The sequence below is a fragment of the Acomys minous genome (genome assembly GCF_964271855.1).
Source record: "Acomys minous genome assembly, chromosome: 13".
Lineage (NCBI taxonomy): Eukaryota > Metazoa > Chordata > Mammalia > Rodentia > Muridae > Acomys > Acomys minous.
This window is the reverse complement of record NC_140495.1, coordinates 45174865-45191551: the sequence shown is the minus strand read 5'-3', so window position 1 is coordinate 45191551 and position 16687 is coordinate 45174865. Positions and strand designations below refer to the sequence as shown.

The window sequence follows — 16687 nt, the reverse complement described above, 5'->3', positions numbered from 1 at the left end:
TCAGAGAGGGAGGGAGAGGTTATTTATGAAAAGGACTAACACAGAAAATGTGGGTGAGGTCCAGGCAAGCTTCACCAGGGACAGCAGGGACCCAGGACAAGGGACAGAACTGTGGTTGGCATCTTCTTGTTCAGACCCACTGCTGTTCTATGAGCCCGAAAGGAGACCGGTAAATTCAGTGCCAGGCCAGGAGCAGATCCCGCTGTCTGTGAGGCCACACTGCACAGAGGAGCCCAGGCAGGACATGCTCAGAGCATCCCTCTGTTCTGCCTCCTGCCTATCCCCCCTTCTCTTCCCCCTCCTCTTCTTGCTCCTCCTGATCTTCCTATTGGTTGGTACCATCTTTGTTGTCATAGTTACCACACTGTCTTCATTGTCACCTTCCCTGTTGTCATCCTTCTCCTGCCCCTTTTTTCCTCCTTGTCCTCCTCTGTCCCCTTCTATGGCTTTCCATGAATCAGACCCAGCCAGACACCCAAGGACACAAGAGCCTGTTGCCTTGATCCACCGTGGTTGATCTGAGGGCACTAAGGGGCAAATGGAATCCTTCCATCATCTCACTTTAAGAAGGATTCTGGGAGCTTGTTAGCAAAGAGAAAAGAAAGCCTTCAAGCACATGAAATGCACCAGAGCCTAGTCTCCTTGGAACCTCCCTTAAGACAGATGCTTAGGAGGAATTGGATTTGTTTTCATTGCTGTCATGGATATAGTTTTGTTCTGGGTTTGGTTGAGGTTTTGTTGTTGTTGTTGTTTGTTTGTTTGTTTGTTTTTTTAGATGGGATGGGGGGAGGGTCTCCTGTAGCCCAGTCTGGCCTCAAACTTGCTATGTAGGATGATCTTGAACTTCTAATTCTCCTGCCCCCACCTCCTGAATGCCACAATTACAGGAATTTTCCACTACACATGGTTTATGTGATGCTGGGAATCAAGTCCAGGGTCTCGTGCAATCCAGGCGCACACTCTACCTTCTGAGCTATATATACCCTCACCCCCAGATAGGTGTTGAATTCTCCGGCAGCCCAGGAGAGAGGAACCCCACTGGCTGCAGCATTCTTATCTAGAGGAGGAGCTGAGAACAGCTTGTCACTAAGCTGACCTCACACCCCTGCCCCATGACAAGTCCATTTCTCTCCCCTGCCCCATGACAAGCCCCCTCCACTCCCCTGCCCCCATGACAAGCCCACTCTACTCCCCTGCCCCATGACAAGTTCCTTCCACTCCCCTGCCCCATGACAAGCCCCCTCCACTCCCCTGCCCCATGACAAGCCCCCTCCACTCCCCTGCCCCATGACAAGCCCCCTCCACTCCCCTGCCCCATGACAAGCCCCCTCCACTCCCCTGCCCCAGTTCCTGGTTCTGCACCTAGAGTCTTGGAATCAGGTGCTGCACTGTGGGGCGTAGGAGAATGGCAGTGCCCTGACTTGGGGAATGTTTGCTTTCAGGTTTCAAGGAAGATTTTCAGATGGATGTTTTCAGGATTCTAGCTGCCATCCTGCATCTGGGTAATGTGCAGGTCACCACCGTGGGCAATGAGAGGTCTTCAGTCAGCGTAAGATTTGTGTTCCTTTTGCCCTTCCTTGGTGTGAGGGTCAGCGGGGCACAGCTCATGGCTCGCTGGCCTGCATGGATGAACACCAGCCATGGCTGGACCTGCTAGGCAGACTGGTTTGGCTGGAACGAAGAAGAAAGAAATATTGTCTTGCTCCCTTGTCACTGTGTGTGTGTGTGTGTGTGTGTGTGTGTGTGTGTGTGTGTGTGTGTGTATCCTGAGGGAAGTGCTATGTGTTCTTTTATTCGGCAGCCATCTATGGACTCTGTCATGTGTCAGGGGTTGGTGTAAGCTCAGTGAAACAGCATCAGACCAAACAAGAAGCCCTGACCTCACAGGAGGTGTGGTCTGGACAAAGTAGGGAAGCCTCCCGTAGGCTCTCCAGGTTGGCAGGTGACTGGAGGGCACTTCTTACCCTCTTCCAACTCACACACTCACTGCCCCTCCCACCGCCAGTGTCCAGGCCTCAGAGACCTCGCCCACCCTCAGGTGACTGGGAGAGCTATCATGTGATTGTGTCTCCCTCAGAGAAGCAGGCCTCTGCCCTCACACTCCCATAAAGTAAACGTGGTTCCCACCCAACAAACACAGTCACACAGACCTCCACGGCGCCCAGCTTTGCCATGGAGGCAATCATCTGGAGAGGAAAGAATTTTAAGACTCTTAAAATTTTTTTTTAATTTTTTAAAAATTTTATATGTATGGGTGCTTTGCCTGTATATGTGTCTGTGCACCCCTTGCCTGCCTGCTGGCCTGGGAGGCCAGTAGAGAGAGAGATGGTTCCCCTGGAGCTGGAGTTGAGCACAGTTGTGAGCTGCTGTGTGGGTCCTGATACTCAGACCTGGGTTCTCCAGAGGGGCAGCCAGTGCCCTTAGCTGCCGAGCCATCTCTCCAGTGCCAGTTAAAACTAGAAAAGATGAGTCCTAAAATTACTGGTCTTGGCTTAGGTACAGCATACAAGTCTTGGGAGCTTAGAATGTCAGATAGACTGAACTTGGAGGGAGCTCTCCTCTTAGAAGTCAGCAGGCTGCTGCCCCTGCACATCTCCTCCTGAGCATAGCAGCAAGTCTGACTGTGTCTTTCTACTTCAGGGGTTTCCCAGAGAGGAGGCCAAGCAAGGCCAGAAGGAAGCATTGTGTGGGTGTGGTAGCCAGTGGAAGGGTGTGGGTGAGGAGCAAGGAGAAGGTGGCAAGACCGTGTGCGGGTTAGCTTTTCCCCTCCACGTTCTGAACATTTAAAGGGCGTCACTGTGTGGTGCTGCTTTCCTTGGGAGGCAGGATGGTGTTCAGTCACGTGGAGTCACACTCCCCGGCCAAGTGACAAGAACTGGAGGCAGCACATGCTGGCTAGGACCGATAGCATCTCCTGTCTGCAGGCCAGCGGGCCATCTCTCAACATCCAGACTCAAAAGAGAAAAATCATTTTTGTATATTCAGCAGGGTCCCCCAACAGCCCTGGTGTCAGCTAGGGACTCCTACCAGATCTGTCTGGTAGCAGAACCTACGCATCTCCCAAGGCAGATCACGTAGGGGACTCCTGGACACATTAGGAGGGATGGGGTGGTCAGTGCACAATCCTATGCTGACCAGGGCGTGCCTGGAGCAGGCCCAGAGTGGGTAGGGGCACAGTGCTTAGCTGTGTATATGTGTGGACCAGGCCTGCTGGCTCCCTCAGCCAGAATAAAGGATCCCAGAAAGACACAGCTGGTCCGTAGCCATCGCTGCAGCAGGGACAGTGTCAGCACAGCCTCCTGCTCTGCTCCAGGACTAGGTTCAGTCCCAAGGCCGGGGATAGCTCACACAGTCCTCCACTCTTGCAGAGACTTAGCCACGTGGGGAAGTATTGACGTTGGATGGCTGGGTAACCCTGACGGGACTTGTGTTTGTTTGTTTGTTTGTTTGTTTGTTTTAAGGAGGATGACAGTCACCTGAAGGTATTCTGTGAGCTCTTGGGCCTAGAGACTAGCAAAGTGGCTCAGTGGCTGTGCAATAGAAAAATCGTGACCACCTCAGAGACTGTGGTAAAGCCCATGACCAGGCCTCAGGCCATCAATGCCAGGGATGCACTGGCCAAAAAGATCTACGCTCACCTGTTCGACTTCATTGTAGAGAGAATCAACCAGGCACTGCACTTCTCAGGCGAGCAACACACATTTATTGGTGTTTTGGACATTTATGGGTAAGACTCTCTTCCGTGTGCCTGCCTCTTCCTCATCTCAATGTTAAATGCCCTGTTACTTTAGGCTGCTTCCTTCCACTTGTTTTGCGTGATTTGAAGATGATTTTTTTTTCTGTGTTGGATGTAGCAATGTTAAGTATAGGTCCTGGTTCATGGTGTCCTTTCTGTACAGTCTGTTAAATACTGGGCAAAGAAGAGGTAGGGAGATTTTTTTTTTCCAGTGGGTACAGTGCTTGCCCTACAAACACCCATGTAAAAAGCCAAGCCCCGCAAAGCACAGAGAAGGCAGGGGAAGGCTGAACCCATGCGCTCTAAGATGCCCAGCATGGACCCCTGCCCTCCATGTGTGTACATGCACGAGCACATACACACACATAGATGTGCACACGCACATAATAAACGCTGAACTAGCAATGCCCATCAAAGCTCGCTGTGCAACAGTTCTTGTGGTAAGTGGTTTCTTGCTCTTCAAGCACCCCTTTAGAGAAGTAACAACCAAGGCTCGGAAGAATTAAGCTGTTCACAGCTAATTCTTTGGCATGGGGATGTGGTCCACTTCCATCTCCTACAGGCCCCTGAGGTGCAGAGCCCTGAAGTACCTTCCTGTTCTCCCTGGGAAGTGCCAGTCACAGCAGGCTGGCATCCTCCCAGTCGTCCTGGCCTGCTATCTCCCGCCCCCCACCCAACCCCTCCACATATACATCCCTGTCCTTTCCTGGGTGATAAGGGTTCTGGTTCGCCCCACCTCTTCTTCAGTCACCCCGCCCCTTCTTCAATCGCCCCGCCCCTTCTTCAATCGCCCCGCCCCTTCTTCAATCGCCCCGCCCCTTCTTCAAACAGTGCGATGCTCAGGCCACTTTGGAGTTTGGTCTCATCTTTCTCTCTGTCCTGTCCCGCTTTTCTGAACCCTGGGTCTAGCCCCTGCTGAAGCTGCTTACAGAAGGCCAAGTGGAGCTGGTGTGGAGGTGACTCCAATGGGCTTTCTGGTTGTTAGAAACTGGCCTCTCATGTCCCTGTTCCCGCCATTCTCCCAGGACTACACCTGGCTTCTCCGGCAAACACTGTGTAGTTTCCATGGACGAGGGGCTCTTCCCCACACAAAGGAGGAGAGAGAGACAGAGACAGAGAGAGAGACAGACAGAGAGAGAGACAGAGACAGAGAGAGAGAGCTAGCGAGCACAGAGAGACAGTGCTTTGATCCTGAACTTTTTGCCCAAGTAGAGAGCAAGCTGTTCCGATACCTGTTCTAGGTAAAATGTGATACTAAAGGGAGTTACTGTTTAATGTAGATCTTAAATGACTACTCATGGCTTGCAGTTAAAACATATCAACAGTTTGAAAATACTAATCCAGTACTGGGATAGATTTAAATTATTTACCCTGTCTTATCCCAAGAAATAATGTGAGTAACCAGTAAAAAAAAAAAACAAAAAAAAAACAAAAAAAAAAAAACAAAGAATAGAATTGGAAAAAGTTGGTAGCCTGGTATAAAATCTTACACTAAGGTAAGAAATGATTGTTGTATTTTCTTGAACTTGCCTTTAAAAATAACAGACGTCTTACTTTAGGAATGTATTTTTTAAACATTTATTTTATTTTTTACCTATGTGTAAGTGTGTGTGTCTGCAGGTGCGTTTGTGTATATGTGAGCACTGATACCTATAGAGTTATAGAGTCCAGACGAGGGCGTCAGATCCGGGGCACTGGCATTACAGGAAGTTGTGAGCCACCGGCCATGGGTCCTGAGAACTGAACCCTGTTCCTCTGTGAGAACAGCACATGCTGTTAACTGCTGAGCTGTCTCCCTGGCCACTTTTTCATACTTTTATCTAACACATAAGTACTTGCCAGGTAGTGTGTGATGAAAGACTCATGCCTTCCACGCGGAGGAGGAAAGGAAGGAGAAGTCAGGATGACAGGAATAAAGTGAGCAGCGGGGGAGGGGAGGGAGGAGCGGGGTATGTAGAGATGAGGACAGAGGAAGGTGTGTGTGTGTGTGTGTGTGTGTGTGTGTGTATGCACATGAGTGTGTGTGAGTCTCTGTGTGTTTTGTGTGAGTCTGTCTGTGCCTGTGTGTCTGTGTAGAGTAAGTATAGATAAAGAGGAAGAATAGCCAGGAGGGCATGGTGGCACACACCTTTAATCCCAGCCCTTGGGAGGCAGAGGCAGGTCGATCTTTGTGAGTTCGAGGCCAGCCTGGTCTACATCTACAAGTGAGTCCAGAACTGCCAAGGCTACACAGAGAAACCCTTTCGAGAGAGAGAGAGGGGGCGGGGAGGGAGGGAGGGAGAAGGAGGAAGAGCAGTGGGTGAGTAGCAGGATGGAGAGGGGACTAAAATCCAGTGTTCCAGACAACCATAATGAAGAATTTGGATTTTGCCACTAATTGTCCCATTATATGATAAGAGTACTTGCAAATTTTAAAACTTGTTAGAGTCCATTGAAATTTCCAGTTGGGAAATGAGACTCTTCTGTAGTAGTTATAAAAAATAGTGCATGTACCCACAGCTCCCCACTAAGTGGCAGATCTTGTGGCCTAGGGTGAACCCTTTCCTAGAACTCTGACCTCTGTGTTGACTTGGGTCTTCGCACATGCATAGCTTCTGAAGGAACTGGGCTCAGCTTAACCTGGGCGAGGCAGTGGCTGCCAGGAAATGTGAGCGTCCTCAAACACAGGCACAGCTGCAGCTGGGAGCTTTGAGGTTCAACTGCAGAGTGGAAAAAGGATTTTTGATGCCCTGGGCTGTTGAGTGTTTATATTTATGTGTTTATGTTATGATCGAGGTTGGAAATGTCTGGGTCTGAGGCTAGACCTCTGCACTCCAGTGACACATTTTCAGAGCCACCAGCAGAGCCTTTTCTCCAGAACTATCAGGACAGTCAGATGGAAGAAGTCACCAAGGCATCTTGAACCTTAAGCCCTGGTCCCAGTGGAAACCATTGTCACAGACAGCACTCCTCTGGCACCTTAAGTCACAGGTCCATGGGTTTTAAACTTCAGCTTACAGTGCCTTAAAAGAGAAAGAAAGAAAGAAAGAAAGAAAGAAAGAAAGAAAGAAAGAAAGAAAGAAAGAAAAGAAAAAAGAAAGAAACATCATTTGACCATCTGCCCTGTTGTGGGAAACCTTGCTGTTCTTGGCCCTGGCCTGAGGTCCCTCCAGGTCCAGCCCTGACTTCAGATGCTATGAAAATGGTTCAAAGAGCTGGTACAGCCAGCTCACCCTGGAGATGTCCAGGAACCTATGGCAGGGGTTGACAGTGACCTCATAGGACCAGAGCCATGAGGGACATGGTGTGGCCAGGATGGGGGAGAATGGGGATCAAGCTGCCTTTTGAGCATCATTGGACTCTGTTGGGTCTCACCATGGTCTCTTGTCCTCTGAGCCTTGTGTATCACAATGAAGTCACATTAATGCCCCACTTGAGGCAGCGTTAGAGCAAAGAGAGGGCTCCTCTTCAGGCTTTTCCCAGCAGGGTGCTCACCCAGCCACTGTGGCTGTACACCACAGTAAACGGCTGCCTCTTCCTGAGAAGCAGCTAAGGGGAAATCCTGGCCTGGGTTCATAAATGGCCACAGCTGGCAATGAGCGAGGCTGTTCCTTAAGACAATTCTATTTGTCACAGGCCCCAAAGGGCTTCACTGCTGTGCTGTAAATAGTCAGTCTCCCATTGCTGTCTCCTGCCTGGCTGCTCCAAGCTCTTGAGTTTACAACTAACCGGTAACCCTGGAAACAGCTATTAAAGTCTGAGGACAGGGCAGGGAAGTGTGTGGCTTCCTGCTGTGCTGAGGTATTAAGTGACCTCAGTGTTTTGTTCCAGGAACTCTGAAAGCAAGCCTTGCGGAGGCAGAATTGTCTCCTCCGCTCTTTGGCTGTGCAGGGAGAGGGGAGAGGGAAGTGTTTTTCTGTTGAAAGCTCAGGTGTTGCTACCTCCGTGCTGAGCCCTGAGGAATCTGAGCCAACCTCTCAGTCATTTCTCATTCCATAGAGCAAGGGCAGTAATGCTGACGCGGGTGTTCCATGGGTTAAGCGATATGCCACGTGTGACAGGGCTACTGTAATGCCTAGCTTGGGGGCAGTGAGACACGTACAGTCAGAATCCTTCCAGAGAACAACCAGAGGGGAAAGGGATAGTTTGTCAGCTGACCAGCAACTTTGAAGTGGTTTAGACTTGCCAAAAGTGTAGCTTACCCCTTCCGCTATGGAGTCATTACAAAATCTTGCTTCGCTGTAATGAATGAGCGTCTAAGGTCCTGCGCTTGCTTTCATTTTGATTTGTTCAACTGTGTTTCAGTTTTGAGACCTTTGACGTAAACAGCTTTGAGCAGTTCTGCATCAATTATGCTAATGAAAAGCTGCAGCAGCAGTTTAACCTGGTAGGTGGCACTTTTTTGTCTTCCTGGGGCCAATGCTCAGGCCTTTGTGAGCACGACCATGGCATGAGTGAGGCACAGGGCTCATCCCTCTGTGAGCACAAACATGGGATGAGTAAGACACAGTGCTCATCCCTCTGTGAGCACGACCATGGCATGAGTGAGACACAGTCCTTTTCTGGTTCCTCATCCAGAACCCCGAGGATCTGTGCTTGGATAGATTAAAATGTCTTGATGGTTAGAGCTATACATTGGCTTGCTGTGCCGCTCTGTGGTTGGATCTTGAAACTGCAGCACCGGCTCCGATTTCTCTTCTGAGCCAACTTGCTTTCCTCCCTGTCACCTGTTTCCTTTGTCCTCCAGGAGGCGTATGAAGCAGGTCGTGGGGAAGCCTCCTTGATGTGCTAAAGCCCAATATAGGCTTTGCACACTGGCTGCATAGCCATCATCCTCTGTGGCTGCCCTGCCTTGGCTGGGCTGCTGCAGGATAAGGAGGCCAATTTTCCCCCCCAGAGAGCAGCAATGGGTCACAGTCATAGCAAAAAGGGACCCATGAGCTATGTTCATGGTAACACAAGCTGGCCTAAGGCTGACACACTGGGAGTGGAGAAGATGTCAGGGTGACGGACCGACAGACAGGAGAGTACATGGTGGCTCTGTCCCTGGAAAGGTGCAAGCCAGTATTCTGGGGTCTTCCTGGTGACCTATCAGCCCTCCATCTGCATCTTCCAAGCCTGTGACGTGTCTTTCATGTGCTCTCGTTTGTTCACGTCGTTTAATGTCTGACTTATCCCTGGGATCCCCCCAGCACGTCTTTAAGCTTGAGCAAGAGGAATACATGAAGGAAGGCATCCCTTGGACCCTGATAGACTTCTATGACAATCGACCTGTTATTGACCTGATTGAAGCAAAGATGGGCATTTTGGAGTTGCTGGATGAAGAATGCTTGGTAACTTTCAGCATAATTGGCTTCTTTTTCAGCGTCCGAGCAGCTATGGATGCACGCACCGTAGAGTGGTCCTTCTCGGGGCTGCATATGCAAAGTCGGGGTGCCTTACCCATTTGGTTGAATATTAACTCTGAGACACTAATGTGGATCTGGAACCCTAGGACCCTGGGACCCTCCCACCCTTAGCACGCTATGTGCCACCCTTGGGTATACATTTAAAAGGAAAAAAATGAGGACATGACACTCCTAGGTATGGTGGAAGAGAAGGTTTGTTATAGATATGTGGGAAAGCATATCAGGGACATTTAGAAGAGTCCAAAGAAGACGTGACCCTGAGCTGGGCCATGTGAAGAGAAGGGAGGGGGAAGGGAAAGGGGAGAGAGAGGAGGCAGGTGCAGCAGCTGGAGGTACAGAGGTACAAAGCGGGTGGGTAAGTAAAATGGTTACATTATATACAGAAGAGCAGCCTAAGCCCTGGGCTGGAGACTGCTAGCCAGGAGGGCCCAGTAACAGGTAGGGACTGAGGGATGCTGGGAGAATCTGGCTGCCAGGTCTGCTTTGACATATTAAATAGGCATATCAGCCATTTGTCTGGGGCTTCAAACTTAGCAGTAGACGAGAGGGTGAGAATAGCCAGAGGCATCTAGAAGGGTCTGTACTGAAATGGGCCCTGGAAGTCGGGGGAGGAGGGACAAGAGAGGCGTCCAGGACCAAGAGAATCCAAGAGCCATGTAGGTAAAAGAGCTGGGTTATACAGGGCAGAACAGCTGGGGGAAGGGCAGTGAAGGTCAGGAGCTGAAGAGATTGAGGCTGTGGGGTAGGGTATGCCAGCCAGGGTGACCTTGTAACAGGTAGGGACTGAGGGAGACTAGTGGCCAGGGTCCACATTTAAATGGGCACCTCAGCCAGCCGTTTGCCCTGAGGTTGAGACCTAATGGGGGTCTCAGGTACAGTTTCTAGGGTGACATCTAGCAAGGAGGCAATCTTTGAGGCCAGCACGCAGACAGATGTGTAGGCACAAAGGCAATGGCTACCCTGTGCTGTCTGCTAAAGACAGTGACAGTTTCCTTCTTCCTGGTCTTGTGAGTCACCAGGAAGGGGTGCAGGGAGTCAACACCACCTGATTCCAGAGACCTGGCCAGGAGTTGTTTGGCTATGTTTGCTCTTTGGGAGGAGCAACTTGAAGGTGGGTCAGCCCAGCTGTGAGCTCTGAGAACAGTACTCCCCAGGAGAGGATAAGTGGGCTTGAAACAGTAACTCCTGACACTTGCGCCCTCATTTCTACCCCCCAAAGATCTATTTGCTTAAAAATGATGATACAATATGTCAGGTTCAAAAGAAACAAGACAAATGGCTAAGGGTGGAGCCTGTTAGCATACCAAAGCAGGGCAGGCCTCCAGGCACACTCGGGACTGATGGCTCCTCTCAGCTCTTCTCACCCCATCCCTACTCTAACAAGCTTCTCCAGCCCATGGGCTGCCCTTCCCAGCTTCTCCTTCCCTCATCACCCTGGCACTTCAGCTCTGTACTCTCTTGCCGCTCTCTCTTGTCCTCTCTTCCACTCTCTTGCTCCCCCATCTCTCTCCTCTCATGATCCATGTTAGTCTACTGTCCATGTTCAGTCTACTGCTTTCTCTCCCTGTCCTGGACTCTTTCAGATGCCTCTGGTTGTACTCTCCCTCATATCTACAGTAGAAACCTTTTCCCTGAGCCGTATCTTGGAGCAATTCTGTCCTCATTTTTATGCACAATAGTGAGGACTTCTTGATAGTTCCTTCCTGGAATTCTTGGCCTGATCACACTTCCCAACACCGCCTGTGCACCAGCTCCTGCATGCATCAAGCCAGTGTTCTAGAATGTTCTAGAGGCAGGAGTATAGAGGGCAAGGTAGACTTCAAGTTATTTGTAAAGCATTTCCTAATTGAGACACAATGGGATATTGAATTCACTCTGTTGGAGTTTAATTTAACTAGTAATGTCTAAATGCCAGCATTAAAAACAGGTTTTTCAAGAAGCTTAGCAGGAGGAAGTACAATCTCTGTTCTGGGAGGCAGAAAAGCAAGATAAAATCTATTTTCCCACATTCTTCTTCCCCTGCACTATGAGGCTTCTCGGAGAGGAATAGAACCCTGCCTATTCTGCAGTAAGACACGTCTTCACTCCTAAGTCATGAGATGGCCATTTCCCTTTAGAATACTTTGGTCTTCTAGAGGAACACTGGCATTTTTATGTTTTATGTTTATATTTTAAGATATAAGATAATGAGGGGGCTGGAGAGATTGCTCAGCGGTTAAAAGCACTGACTGCTCTTCCAGAGGTCCTGAGTTTAATTCCCAGCAACCATATGGTGGCTCACAACCATCTATAATGTGATCTGACGCCCTCCTCTGGCCTGCAGGTGTACATGCAGCCAGAGCACTGTATACATAATAAATAAATAAATAAATCTTAAAAAAAAAAAAAGATATAAGATAATGAGGTACCAGATGCCAGATGTTATGTTATAGAGGAGTTTATTAAATGAGCATGGGAGGAGAAGGAAAGAGGGGAGGGGTACCCCAGAGAGAGAGATAGAGACAGAGGAAGAGGTAGAGAGAGAGCCATGAGCAGGGTTTCTTCTTTTGTATGGCCCTGGGCAGGGCCACGCCCCCATGGCAGGTAGGCAATGACATCACAGGTAGGCAGACTGAAGCAGAATCCTAACAGGCATAGCCGTTTAAATATTGTGACTAAATATTCTATATATTGCCATAATTATTATTTGTCCATAATAAAAAAATAAAGAATAACTATCTACAAAGACTAATAAGGCCAAAGATAAATGAATGCTCAGAATTGCTTAAGCAGCAGTTCTTAGCCTGTGGGCCATGACTCCTGTGAGGGAAGTCACCTAAGGCCATTGGAAAACACAAATATTTATATGACATTCATAACAACAGCAAAACTACAGTTACAACATAGCAGCAAAAAAAAAAACTGTATTAAAAGGTTGAAGTATTAGGAAGGTTGAGGACCACTGGCCTAGAGTTAGAGTGACTCCCTGAGGCCTTGGTGCCCCCAAATTAGCCTCTTTCCTCCCTGTAGTTCATCTTTCATCTCATTTCCTTACTTGAGATCTCCCTTGCCTTCCCTTCCAGTTGCCTCACGGAACTGATGAAAACTGGCTTCAAAAGCTGTATAACAATTTTGTCAACAAGAACTCTTTGTTCGAAAAGCCTAGAATGTCAAACACGTCCTTCATCATCCAGCACTTTGCTGACAAGGTACAGTGACGGCTCGACCTGTGCGCTGTGTCCCAGGACAAGACTGCTCTGGTGTGGTGGGATTCAAGTCTCACCAAAGGGAACTGGGGCGATAGCGCGTCAGTCAAGTGCCTTTGTAAAACAAACAAGCAAACAAGGCGTGGTGACATACGAATATAATCTATTGGTGGGAAGATGTTTTATTGTAGGTAAAAGAGAAGAGAGGGGGAGGAGGGAGAGGAAGGAGGAGGAGGAGAAAAAGGAGGAGGAGAAAGAGGAGGAGGAGGCGGAGAAAGAGGAGGAGAGGAGAAAGAAGAGGAGGAAAAAAGGAGGAGGAGGAGGAGAAAGAGGAGGAAGATGAGGATAAGAGAAGAACAAGATGGCAAGAGAGCTAGAGCAGGGAAGTAGAGAGCCACAGACTATAGGGGGGACAAGTAACTGGGGGAGGGAAGCCTGTCAGCTAGAGCAGACCTGGGGGCTAGGGATGAAGTGGGGGGCAGGATGCTTTGAAATGTATAACAAGTACTAGTGAGTTAGATCTGGGGGAGCCTGGCGGCTAGCATGAGCTTTGATATGCTGATAGCTGCCACAGGTATATGTCTGTTCTTCCAGAAGCAAGAGAAATGACTCCTTTTAGGGGACAGAAACCTTTTCACAAGTTCCTGGGGGTAATGCTGGCTTATATCTAAACACCAAAAATCCTTCTGTAATCCAGACTGAGTTCATTTCTGGATATATGTAATTGCCTGAGACCTAATACACACACACACACACACACACACACACACACACACACACACACACACACACGGGGACCTGGGAGTGTAGCTCAGTGGTAGAATACATACTTAGCACATGCAGAGCCCTGGGTTTGATGATCCATGTACTACAAAGAAAGGAAGGAAGCGAAGAAGTGAGCTTGCACCAGCGGCTGCGCGCTCTGGCCTCGGGGTAAGCGGCCTCTCTCCGCACAGGTGGAGTACCAGTGTGAAGGCTTCCTGGAGAAGAACAGGGACACCGTGTATGACGTTCTGGTGGAGCTCCTCAGAGCAAGCCAGGTTAGCCGGGTCCCCAGGGGCACAGGCTGCTGCTCACTGTCAGCTGACACAGGACGGGTGGAGTGGGCGAGAGAGGGTGACAGCTTCCAGGTCCGTCCTTCCTTCCTTCCTTCCTTCCTTCCTTCCTTCCTTCCTTTCTTCTTTCTTTTGTCCTTTCTTTCTTTTTCACCACTGAGTAAAATTCCAATATATCCATGTATCACATCTTGTTTGTTTTAGAATTAAAGGTAAAGTATGCTCTAGTATCTAAAATCGTTGTAAATTGTATGCATGCAGTCGGCCATGCGGATGACAGAGGAGGACAGGCCGCTAACGCAGCTGGTTCATATTTGGCTCCTTCATTCCCACACAGGAATGTGGCTCTAGCTGTGGGTCAGTCCCATCCTCACTCTGGGGACCAGTATTCTGGTGGAAGCCATGTTCCTTAACACAGAAACAAGCAGCGTGAAGTCCCCACAGCACACAAAGAAAACCAGGCATTGGTGGGGCACATCTTTGATGCCAACACTCAGGAGGCAGAGGCAGGTGGATCTCTGAGTTTGAGTTCAAGGCCAGCCCGGTCTACAGAGCTGCACAGAGAAACCCTGTCTCAAAAACAAAAACAAAAACAAACAAACAAACAAAACCAAAGAAAAGAAAACAAAGGAGCTGGAACGATGTCAATAAAGTGGCTGCCTCACAAGCACACAAATACAAAAAGAAAGAAATCAAACCAAGTGTGAGAATGGCAGAAAGAAGTACAGCCTTGGGCCACAGGTTCTAGAATCTACCGCTCGGTGTCATAAACAGTATCTCCAAACAAATAACTTGTGGCTATTTCTTTCCCACTTAAAACTCTTCCACATAAAACTTTGAGGACAGAGTACTTCATAGTTAGGCCTTCGTTTTATAATAATTTGGGGAACACTCACTTCCCTCTTTTAGAAGATCCAATCCACCATTTTAAATGGCTCAGGTCTTTGAACAATTTCCTGCAGGAGCCCACACAGTTGCACTGACGATCATAAACAAATGCCACGTGGAAACAGCCACACCCACCCTGGTGGCCCGCAGAAGAGCCTCCAGTGTTGGAATGCAGTCGCATCTTGTGACACAATTAGTTGACTTAATTTGCTGATTATTTACTCAGCCCAGCCCTTATCCCAGGGTCCCATCTGGAAGATGTCTTGTGGCAGTAAAAGTGGGTCTGTCTCCTGGGCTACCAGGTGGGAACTCCAGTCAGTGCACAGAAGGGCACAGGAGGATGCAGTGTCCTGCTTTGAGGCCATTATCCACTTTAAAAGAAGGGATGGTGACAGAAGACAGACACTTGACACAACTGATGCACAGAACAATGTGGGTCCCTCAAAAGAGGCACAAATAAAGATGAGCGAGGAGAGGCAGGACCAAGGCCAGCCTGGGCTACATGTTAATAAGAAGGTTCAGGTCAGCCTGAGCTACACAGTGAGGTCCTGCCTCAGAAAAAGGGGGTGGGGGGGCACTGGAGAGATGTCTCAGTGGTTAAGAGCACTGGCTGTTCTTCCAAAGGTCATGAGTTCAATTCCCAGCAACCACATGGTGGCTCACAACCATCTATAATGAGATCTGGTGCCTGCTTCTGGCCTGCAGGTGTACATGCAGACAGATCACTGTATACATAATAAATAAATAAATCTTTAAAAAAAAAAAGAAAGAAAGAAAAAGGAAAGGGTCTGAGGAGCTAGCTCAGTCAGTAAGTCTTTGGCATACACCAATGAGAGCCTGAACCTATGTGAAAAAACCAGGCACGGTGGTGCACACAGGTGACCCCAGCAGGTAGGGGGGTAGAAATAGGCTTTCTGGCCTTCCTGTATTCTGATTTGGGTAAGCCCCAAGTCTCTGTGAGAGGCCCTGTCTCAAAAACAAGGCGACGGTGTTCTTGAGGTGCAGACACCTAAGGGTGCCCTTGGCTCCCATACGCATGTATGTGTATGTGCACTTTCACACACATGAACACACATGCACTTTCACACACATGAACACACACACGCTATACATAAACATATCCACATAGACCCATGGATGTAGGGACATGGGTCCAGCGTTGTGAGTCGGGGTGTGGCTAGAAGACACTGTGATTCCTGAGCAGGGCTTGGATCTGCAGAGAGGAGGCTGAGGGTTGAGAAGAGAGTCTGGCTGAGCCAAGGGCTGGTAGGTGTCTCTTCTCTTCTGCCAGATGTAGCAGAGCGCGCATGCAGACACCTACACAGCTGTCCCAGGACAGAGTCCATGGGCATCACCACCCAGGAGGCTATCCGTATACAATGGAGTTCTGGCTATAGAGGTGCCTGGCGTTGTCACCCTGCACCCTCTCATTTAGCTAGCTGTTATGATTGTATACTTGGTCTGTGCTGGTGAGGACTGTCCGTCGTCACACATGGGGACATTAAAACCCTCTCTGCTCCCTTCCAGTTTCATCTCTGCGCCACCTTTTTTCAAGAAAGCCCTGTTCCATCTTCTCCCTTTGGTGCGATGATCACACTGAAGTCGGCAAAGCAGGTCATCAAGCCGAACAGCAAGCACTTCCGGACCACAGTTGGGAACAAGGTACACAGGAGTGACGTGGGAGGTGGTCACCAGTGGGGCCAGGCTCTAGGGAGCCATACAGCCTCGGGACCCACAGGCTGGGCCTGGCTGCAGACAGCAGACTCTCCCAACCCATCTGTTAAGACGCCCAACTTTAGTTCAGCACGTCCCGGTGCCCCTCCCCCACCCATACACAGTCAGGTAGGGCCCACCCACAAACCACAGTCACAGTGTGAAGTCTGCCCCAACGGATGCTTGTGTGAAGTTACCTCTTCTTCTGAAAGACTTCTTTTTTTTTTTTAACGTTTCTTTTTTGTGTACAGGTGAGTGTGTCAGGATGGGGTGTGCACAGCTACTCACAGAGGCCGGAGAAGAGTGTTGGGTCCCCTGGAGTTAGAGTTACCCGTACCCAGTATATAGGTGCTGAAGACAAAACTCAGGTCCTCCAGTAGAGCCCAAGTCCTTTACCTATAGAGCCATCTCTCCAGACCCAAATTTACCTCTTCTTACTGTTCAGCTGTATTTGTTTTTATCTAAGCATTGCATATCATTGCAGAGCAACCTTTGACCTCTGACCTCTGACCTCTCCTCCTGCTTCCTAGTTCCGCAGCTCTCTGTACTTGCTCATGGAAACCCTCAACGCCACCACCCCCCACTACGTTCGGTGCATCAAGCCAAACGATGAGAAACTGCCCTTTGAGTGAGTATTCTTGCCAAAGAAAGGAAAGCCCTGCAAAAGCAATATCCTACCATGACCAAACGCAGCTTAAGGAGAAAAGACTTTATCTGGGCTAG

General features: G+C 49.3%; 1 protein-coding gene across 1 annotated transcript in view; it reads left to right on the top strand.

The window, feature by feature from the left end:
- MYO5C (myosin VC) overlaps positions 1–16687 on the top strand; it is an 80335-nt gene that overhangs the window by 26596 nt on the left and 37052 nt on the right. The window contains exons 9-16 of the mRNA XM_084754568.1: positions 1443–1549; positions 3462–3727; positions 8021–8102; positions 8908–9048; positions 12186–12311; positions 13265–13348; positions 15779–15913; positions 16495–16592. Coding sequence (XP_084610694.1) covers positions 1443–1549; positions 3462–3727; positions 8021–8102; positions 8908–9048; positions 12186–12311; positions 13265–13348; positions 15779–15913; positions 16495–16592 — 1039 coding nt within the window. The remainder of the gene's footprint in view (positions 1–1442; positions 1550–3461; positions 3728–8020; positions 8103–8907; positions 9049–12185; positions 12312–13264; positions 13349–15778; positions 15914–16494; positions 16593–16687) is intronic.